General features: G+C 46.7%; 1 protein-coding gene across 1 annotated transcript in view; it reads left to right on the top strand.

Annotated features, from left to right (window-relative positions):
* pikfyve (phosphoinositide kinase, FYVE finger containing) overlaps positions 1-10000 on the top strand; it is a 37629-nt gene that overhangs the window by 1763 nt on the left and 25866 nt on the right. The window contains 7 exon segments of the mRNA XM_080536454.1: positions 762-809; positions 812-868; positions 871-921; positions 2183-2209; positions 6480-6589; positions 7632-7803; positions 9183-9390. Of these exon segments, the coding sequence (XP_080392580.1) occupies positions 762-809; positions 812-868; positions 871-921; positions 2183-2209; positions 6480-6589; positions 7632-7803; positions 9183-9390 (673 nt within the window).

Raw genomic sequence — 10000 nt, forward strand, 5'->3', positions numbered from 1 at the left:
CCCGTTGATGGTATATGACGCTATAGTCAGTCCCAATGGTCAAAAATTCAAGTGCTTCGTAACACAGACGGGGTGAATCTTAGGAATGAAAGTGAAAGTTCTGTCACAAAACACTGTTTACGTATCCTCACACATTTTTAAGTGGGTATATGGAAATCCTTGGCCTTTCCTAGTGGGTATACGGCGTAGTCCTGCGTATCACGTAGACTACACCACTGCTACAGTACAAACTACTACTGGTATCTATGAGGGACATTTAGCCTATGTTGCACAGTAGGCTATGCATGTAAAAGACATACCCTAAGACCGTTTAGCCAGTTAAAGGGGCAATTTGGGATTCAAACAACTTTAATGTGGTCCCCCTGCCCCCTGCCCGTTTTTGGTAAACAGCTGACGGATGGGGCTGGAGAAATGTAATCAGATGGAGCTATTGATGCAATGACTGACCATTAATGAAATAAAAAAACGATAGCTTTTTATCATGTTTTAAAGCTATACATACAGTGTTGTTTAAGATTCGTAAAAACAACTTTTATATTTTGGTTTTCTGATGTGGTAAGACCATTGAAGTAAGCTCATGAGGCATTTATAAGTAATATTCTTCAAGAATCATTACTATATCATCCATATCCAAGTCCAAATTGTGCTGTGTTGCTCCATTAGAAAACTCTGTGAGATATGTTGCAGTTGGCAGTTGTAGATAAAGGGTTTCTATGGCGACATCCAAATGAGTCTCTCCTCTGATTGGTCTGTGTGCTCAGAGGAGGGCCGGCCCCCATCTGTCACAGAGAAGCCAGATGCAGATGTGACATCACCGCCCGGGAGCGGAGGCCCTGGGCTAGCCCCGCCCACTCCATCCACGGCTCCGGACGCACCGGAAGCAGCACCCAGACCTGCTCCGCCGGACCTCCACTGTCTCAGGTAGACACACACATAGAAACACACACACACACACACACACACACACACACAAACGTACACAGACACACGCGCACACGAACACACACAAACACATAGAAACACACACACACACACACATAGAAACACACACACATAGACACACACACACTTTACACATAGAAACACACCACACACACACACACACACAGACACACACACACACGAACGTACACAGACACACACGCACACACACACACACACACACAAAAACACAGACACAAACGAACACACACACACACACACATAAACAAACACAGACACACACACGGGCACATCGACATAAACACACACACACACAAACATCTGCATCTTTATAAACTATTTTGACAAAAAGATAACCCTTTAGTTGAGATTTGTAAAACATCCATTATATGTTCATTGCTGCCTTTCAGAGTTTCTCCATAGCTGTGTGTTCCATAGCTGTGTTCCATAGCTGTGTTCCATAGCTGTGTGTTCCATAGCTGTGTGTTTACATGACATTGCATCCTCTCCTACAGTACCTTGTACTCCCTCTGGCCTGACAATGAGAACAATGGTGATGTCACATGACACTAAAAGTAGATGTGATTAGTGATGATGAGCCTTTGATCAAAGAGAGAGAGAGATAGAGGACATTATAAGCCTGTGAGGAGGAGATGTTGCTCTCTCTCTCCCTCTCTCTCTATCTCTCTCTCTCTCCCTCTCTCTCCCTCTCTCTCCCTCTCTCTCTCTATCTCTCTCTCTCTCTCTCTGTCTCGGCTGGACTGTGCCTTGGACCTCTCCATTGTTTCTTATTGTACCTACCTGACTACAAGGGACTGTACGTTGAGCAGGTTGGTCTGTGGAGGTAGACTACTATGGTTTACTTATACGTTTGGTTGAAGAAATGCTACTGGGGGTCGTAGGACTTCCCTTGGAAGGGAGAGGGGGTTAGAGAGGGAGGCAGTGGGCATTTTAGACTATCTGCCATCGTTCACTAAGAGGAATGGGCAACTGCTGCCTGGGTATAGAAAATAGCAGATTAGGTATAGAGGAAGAAAAGGAAGAAGAAGAAGAAGAAAAAGGTAATGGATTTTGAAAGACTGGTGGGGTTTGGTAGGGGAGGGAGGGGGGGCGGGATTGCATTGCAATGTACAGCAGGTATATATAGTTCTTACAATAGGCACCAAGAAGAATGGATGGATGGACAACTGTGAGTAGAATCCATTCCAACCATTGTTTTTTATGTCTTTTCTGTTTGCAGTGGATTGGCCAAATTGGCCAGGTGAGGGTCGTCTCTCCTATGTGTGTTTGCCTCTAAAAAAGACCTCTAAAGATGGTTTTGCGCTTGACTTTAACCACTTGGTCTCGTATAGTGGCCTAATACTGAGTGGATTTGGTGTGCGTGCGTGCGTGCGTGCGTGCGTGCGTGTGTGTGTGTGTGTGAGTATGTGCGCGCGGGTGCGTGCGCCTGTGTGTGCGTGTATGTGCGCGGCATGTATAAATAAGTGCCTTTTGGTGTTATTTGGTTGCTCTAATAACTCTGATGTGTTTTCACCCCGTGCACTGATATTTACAAAGTGGTTTGTGCATTATTAATATGAAAACTAACAACCGTCATTCTACGTCGTACAACCCTTTTTTGTATCTTGCTCAATTGCGTTTGTGTATTAAATTGGCCTTACATTACATTGCCTGTATGATTTTTTCCCGCCATATTAAGAGTAATCGCATACAGACTTTTTTTCATTGTTATATTTCATAACCTGCCGTTATCAACAGCAAATGCCCATAACTGGTCCATTTCCCTAACCTGCCTAGAATGGGCTGCTGGGCTGCACAGCCACACCAGAGACACGGAGAAGGTCCTCTGCTTCCTTCCTTAACCTTTCTGCATTCAGTTTGCATGGAAGAGGGCGTGGTGCGTTTGCATGGTGGACTGGCTACGGTCCTTCTCTGCTGTCATGGAGTGTCTGCTCTGCTCAAATGCACCCTGTGTGTGTGTGTGTGCGCGTGTGTCTGTGTCTGTGTCTGTGTGTGTGTGTGTGTGTGTGTGGGTGTGTGTGTGTGTGTGTGTGTGTGTCTGTGTCTGTGTCTGTGTGTGTGTGTGTGTGTGTGTCTGTGTCTGTGTCTGTGTGTGTGTGTCTGTGTCTGTGTCTGTGTCTGTGTCTGTGTCTGTGTCTGTGTCTGTGTCTGTGTCTGTGTCTGTGTCTGTGTCTGTGTCTGTGTCTGTGTGTGTGTGTGTGTGTGTGTGTGTGTGTGTGTGTGTGTGTGTGTGTGTGTGTGTGTGTTAGGGCTGCAACTAACGATTATTTCAATTATCGATTAATCTACCGATTATTTTTTTGACTAATCGATTAATCGGACAAATGAAAAGAACAGATTTCTTTTGATAAATTTTTTTTTATTTAAACTTTTTTTTTTATTTTTTTTTTTTACATTTGTTTTATACATATACATGTGCAAAATAAATAAAAAATAAAAAATATAAATAAAAAAGGCTTTGCTACATCAAATAGGTTTAACAACCTAGATTGTTTCAATAGAAGTAGTTGAACGTAGTTGAACTCTAGCTAGAACAAGAAAATGCTAGTTTAAAAATAAAAATAAAGTGTTCTTGTGTCTCAGTGGTTTTCAAAGTGCTTTCAACCAACAATTTCAACAGTCTCAACTGCACAACTTGAACCTCAAGTCTGTCTAATCCACTCTCCTCTTTCTACAGGAACTTTGCATTGCAATGCAGAAAGGTTAGCATGTCCACATGCTCCTGGCTAAGACTAGCTCTCTTCTTGGAAGCTATGTTGCCTGCTGCGGAGAAAAGCCGCTCAGATGGTGTTGAGGTGCCAGGGATGCATAAGTAGGACTTTGCTAGCATAGCCAAGGTGGGATATCTATCCTGGTTAGCCTTCCACCAATGTAATGGACTTTGTTCCTTGGCAAGGGATTTCTCTCCAAAGTATGCGAGGACTTCATTCTTCACTTGGCTGGTGAGATCTTCATTTTCCCGCTCTCTACTCTCTTCTTCACTGCTGTTTTCAGAATCGAGGAGTGAGTCAAGTAAAGAGACATTTTTAGGTTCAGCAGCTGTAGTAGAACTGGTGGTGGAGGAGGCAAGGGTTTGGTCGCTGAGACTGTCATGCTGCTCCTGCTGCTGCTGCTTCTCATCCATCATCTCCCTTCTCACTAAGAGTGCCAGTGTTTGGACTTTGCTTTGCACATTCAGGACTTCTTCAGGTGTTAAAAACTTAAGTCTCTTGAACCTCGGGTCCAGGGCAGTGGAGAGGATCACTGTGTTTGGTGCCGTGCCTGAGAAAGAAGTCTCCCTCTGCCATCGCTGTTGGAGCTGCTCTGTAGCAGTGCGTTGGAAAGCCTGCACCGGAGCTGACTCGATGGTTGCACTCTGGGTGGACTTCAACAACCCCTTCACAAGTGGAGGTACTGCAGAGATGGTGATGTACTTCTCCCCACTCATGAAAACTGTGGCGCATTCAAAAGGCTCAAGGGCTGTGGAAAGCTCTCCCAGCAGGTTCCACTGTTCTGGTTTCAAATCCAGGTACCTTTTGCCCCTCTGAGTGACAGATGAGTCCGACAGCGTTGCTGTGACAGGCCACCTTTGCTCAAGCAGTCGGCTTATCATGTAGAACGTGCTGTTCCATCTTGTGCTTATGTCCTGGACAAGCCTGTGCTCAGGTGCGGCCATTTGTTGCTGTTTCTCTCTTAGCTTAGTGCAGGCTAGCTCGCTTCTTTTAAAATGCTCCACCAGACACCTTGCAGCCCCAATAGCTTTGTCAATGCTTGGGTGCTTCAATGCAGAATTGATCACGAGTTGCAAGGTATGGCCAGTGCACCGTACGGACATCCACCCATGCTTCTCCTCCAGTATGTTAGCTGCAGCCACAACATTGGCTCCATTGTCATGCACAATGGCGATGATTTTGCTAGGAGGAATTTCAAACCTGGTGGTTACTGCCTCCTCCAACCACTCTGCAATGTTGGATGCAGTGTGTCTGTCATGCAGTGGCATGGTGGTGAGGCAAATTGACTCCATCTTCCAATCATCTTTGATGTAATGACATGTGATGCCGAGGTATGCTTCAGTGGCTACACTTGTCCACACATCAGTGGTGAGAGCAATTTTGCTTTTGTTGGCCTTTATTGCAATCTTCACTTCCTGGGATGTCTCTTCATATTTCTTCTCCATCAGCTTGGTAAAATGGGTCCTAAATAATAATAATAATAATAAATGTATTTGTAATGCACTTTACATTCTAAACAAATCTCAAAGTGCTACAGAGAAAAAATGTGAAAATGTAAAAGTTAAAAGTTAGAAACCCTACCTTGAGGGTAGAGTGTAACCAGGGTGGAGGGTCTTGACCATTTCTCTGAAGCCGTTATCTTCCACCATTGATAGTGGCCTCATGTCAGTCACTATCATCTTGAGGACAGATAGTGTCAAATAAGCTGCTTGCTGTGGTGTGCATGGAGCTTTATTCCCAGTCAAGTAGCCAGTCATAGTGAGTTGTTTTTTTCTGAAATGAGACAGTATGCGTATGCATAATATAGCATATTTTAAAACTCAATGCATGCATTGTTTTAGTTTGTTGTATAGCATGCAATGTTGAATTCATGAATGCGAGCAAACACTCACTGGCTATCGCATTACATTAGTCATTTAGCTGACGCTTCGCCAGACCTCACAAGTGCGTCTCCTCCATACTAATACAAGTGACTATGAGCATACTCCGGTGCTGAAGGCATAGAATGCGAATAGCAGCAAGCTAAAAATACAATAGGTCATTAAGAGGGAGAATCTATTAGATAAACGATAAGAACTAACAGCCTACAGCTGTGCCAGTGAAACGAACGATCCTCACTTCAAAACGCAACGTAATATAATTACCCTGCTGAGGCTGAGCTGTCTTCATCCATCACTGTCACGTGCTTTCTTTTGAGGTGTTCTCGCATCACCGTTGTGCTCCCGTGCCATGAAAGGTCGGTTTTGCATATGTTGCAGCAAACACATTTTTCTGGAGCTTTTAAAGTGAAGTGCTCCCACACCTTGGACGTCTTCGTTCGAGTAGTTTTCTCCGCCATGATTTAAATGGAGCCGGGTCGAAAACTCCGGTACTTACACCGCCGCGACACACCTGGCACTGATTGAGATGAGATCACTTCTTCTTCAGGGCAGGCTACGCAGTACGCAGGCTAATGTCGCGCAGCTGCTGCCTCTCTGTTGGACTCCGCTACTGCACGTTACTCACGAGACAGCTCCGCAAGACACAGGAAGTAGGTTTGAATGAATGAATGAATGGTCTTTATTGTCATTGCTATAGTACAGGTACCAAACAAGTTGAAACAACGACATTTGGGAGGAATGGCTCCCCTGGTGCTAGGAAAAAGAAAAAAAAAACGAAAAACGAAAAAAAAAAAAAAAAAAAAGTTCTGTTATGGAACAAGACCCAACGAATCGATAATGGAATTCGTTGCCAACGAATTTCATTATCGATTATTATCGATTTAATCGATTCGTTGTTGCAGCCCTAGTGTGTGTGTGTCAGTAGAGGGCCACAGGAAGTCGGAGACCCCGTTAGGCAGTCACGACCCGCGCACCGCCGTGCAGCTCCGCACCGCGCTGAAGAGACTGAAGGAGATCATGGAGGGCAAGAGCCAGGTACCAGTGTGTGTGTGTGTGTGTGTGTGTGTGTGTGTGTGTGTGTGTGTGTGTGTCTGTCTGTCTGTCTCGGTGTGAGTCTGTGTCTGTCTCTCTGTCTGTGTATATGTGTGTGTATGTGTGTGTGTGTGTGTGTGTGTGTGTGTGTGTGTGTGTCTGTCTGTCTGTCTGTCTGTCTGTCTGTCTCGGTGTGAGTCTGTGTCTGTCTCTCTGTCTGTGTATATGTGTGTGTGTGTGTGTGTGTGTGTGTGTGTGTGTGTGTCTCGGTGTGAGTCTGTGTCTGTCTCTCTGTCAGTGTATATGTGTGTGTGTGTGTGTGTGTGTGTGTGTGTGTGCGCGTCTGTGTCTGTGTGTCAGTGTGTCTGTGTCTGTGTCTATGTGTGTGTCGGTGTCTGTGACTGTGTCTGTGTGTGTGTGTATTCTTTCTGAGTGACATGACTGCTACACAGAGACACACGTGCTTCTATTAGGAGGCGGTCACTACGTCTCTTCTCAACAAGCTGACCGTGGTGTTTCAGCTGACCCCTTGATGTCAACAAAGTATCGTTAAGCACAGGGGAGGCTGGCGGAGGTAGAAATGGGAGGACGGGCTCATTGGAACGCCTGGAATGGAATGGAGCACGTGTGTTCGACAGCGCTCCAGGATACCATTCGCCATTCAGTCCATTCCACGCGTTACAACAAACCTCCGTCCTCCGATTTCTAACCTCCACCAGCCTAGCCTCTATTGGTTCAGCACAATAATACGCTGCATCATAACTGTATAATAGATTAGAATAACTATGATAGTTAACTGTATGAATGACTGTATGATAGATTAGAATAACTGTATGATAAATTAGAATAACTATGATAGATTAGAACAACTGTCTAAATAACTGTATGATAGATTAGAATAACTGTATAATAGATTAGAATAACTGTATGAACATTTAGAATAACTATGATAGATTAGAATAACTATGATAGATTGCACTACAGACGATATTGCTTTCAAAAGAGCTGACAGTTTTTTACGACTCACCCCCTCCCCCCCCTCCAGGACAGCGACCTGAAGCAGTACTGGATGCCTGACAGCCAGTGTAAGGAGTGCTACGATTGCAACGAGAAGTTCACCACCTTCCGCCGGCGCCACCACTGCCGCCTGTGCGGACAGATCTTCTGCAGCCGCTGCTGCAACCAGGAAATCCCCGGCAAGTTCATGGGGTACACGGGTGAGTGCTTTAACGGGGAGGGGGAGAGGGGGAGAGGGGCGCAGCCAGAACCTCCAAGACCCTGGAGAGACACCCACCGCTCTAGAAGAGCCTATGTGTGTATGTACAGAGACCTCAGGGTGCTCACCGAGCATGGTGTGGATTGGCAGTGGATTGGCCAAATTGGCCAGGTGAGGGTCTTTTGCTAAGAAGTGTGTGTTTTGCTAAGACCTCTAAAAATGGTTTTGCGCTTGACTAGTCTTTAACCACTTGGTCTCGTATAGTGGCCTAATACTGAGTGGATTTGGTGTGTGTGTGTGTGTGTGTGTGGTTTGTGGTGTGGTGGAGGTGTGTCTGTGTGTGGTTTGTGGTTTGTGGTGTGTGTGTGTGTGTGTGTGTGTGTGTGTGTGTGTGTGTGTGTTTTATTGTTGTGGTAGTGTTTGCGCAGGTCGTTCTTGTTGCCTGGCCATTGGTAAGTTGACCAGTGAGCTAGTACTGCTAGCTAAACCCATGTACAGTATAACCACACTGTCACAAGGAGTTGCCACAGCAACAGCATGTCTCAGTGTGTCACTGTGATGCTGTGATGCGTTTGCCTGTCAGGAGAGGCTGGCGGAGGTAGAACATCAGAGGATGATGGGCTCGTTCTAATGCATGGATCGGAAAAGAGGGAATGGAGTTACAATGAGCCTCCGATTTCTACCTCCGCCAGCCTCCCCTCACCATGCAGTGATAGGCCAGTTGTTGTTGTGGTGGCCTGGCTACGTTTGTTTGTAGCTGCCATTTGTTTGTTCCAACCGACGCTGAAGGCATACGGAATGTTCTAGAAATATGCTGACTGACTGGTGGTTTGCTGGGTTTGTTAACAATGAGAAACCCAAATATTTCTATTAATAATTGATTTGCTTAATGTGGAAACAAACCCAGGGGCAGAAACTCTGGGGCATCATTTAGGCTATTTATTTATTTATTGAACCTTTATTCAGCCAGGTAAGTCGTTGAGAACACGTTCTGTTTTTACAATAACCACCTAGACGCCAGACGTCACAAGTCAAAAGTCACTGTAACGCCCCCCTAACTTACCCATAGTAGACCTGTTCTTCCTCTCCCTGACTCCTGTCTCTCTCTCTCTCTCCCTCTCTCTCTCTCTCTCTCTCTCTCTCTCTCTCTCTCTCTTTCCCTCTCCCTTTCTCTCCCCTCTCCCCCCTTCTCTTTCCCTCTCCCTTTCCCCCCCTCTCTCCCCTCTCCCCCCTTCTCTTTCCCTCTCCCTTTCCCCTCTCCCCTCTCCTCCCTTCTCTTTCCCTCTCCCTTCCCCCCCCCTCTCCCCTCTCCCCCCTTCTCTTTCCCTCTCCCTTCCCCCCCCCTCTCCCCTCTCCCCCCCGCTCCGTCTCTGTGTGTAGGAGACCTGCGAGCGTGCACCTACTGCCGTAAGATCGCCCTGAGCTACGCCCACGCGGCCGACTCGGGCTCCATCGGGGAGGACCTGAGCGCCCTGGCCGACTCCCCCAGCTCCGTGTGCGTGCAGGAGCCCAACGAGCCGCGCACGCCCGTCGGGGGACGCAAGGCCAGCCGCAACATCTTCCTGGGGGAGGACCTGGCCTGGCAGAGGTGAACCACAGAGACCATATGATGTGACGTATCATTTTACTGATGATGTCCCCCTGTGGGTAGGAACCATGCATGCATGCGTCCGTCCGTACCCGTCCGTCCGTCCCCCCCCCCCCCTCTGACGACCCCCCCCGGCGATGCTGCCCTCCGCTACCACTGAACACAGGCAGAGAGAGAGACAGCATAATGCACGCATGGCCCTCTAATAGCCTGGACTCATGCTATACTTCTCTAGCGCTGAACACAGGCAGAGAGACAGGATGATGATGATGATGATGATGATGATGATGATGACGATGATGATGTGATGATGCACGCATGGCCCTCTAATAGCCTGACCCTACTCATGCTATAATCCTCTACTACTGAACACAGGCAGAGACAGAATGATGATGATGATGATGATGATGATGATGATGATGATGGTGATGATGGTGATGATGATGATGCATGCATGGGGGGTCCTCTGTGGCTCAGTTGGTAGAGCATGACGCTAACAACGCGTAGGTTGTGTGTTCGATTCCCGCCGGGACCGTATATACTGAAACGAAATGTAGTGAATGCACTCACTGCAATGTAAGTCGCTTGGGATAAAAGCATCAGCTAAGGG

This window comes from Nansenia antarctica, assembly GCF_963989245.1.
Source record: "Nansenia antarctica genome assembly, chromosome: 7".
NCBI classification, from domain to species: Eukaryota; Metazoa; Chordata; class Actinopteri; order Argentiniformes; family Microstomatidae; genus Nansenia; species Nansenia antarctica.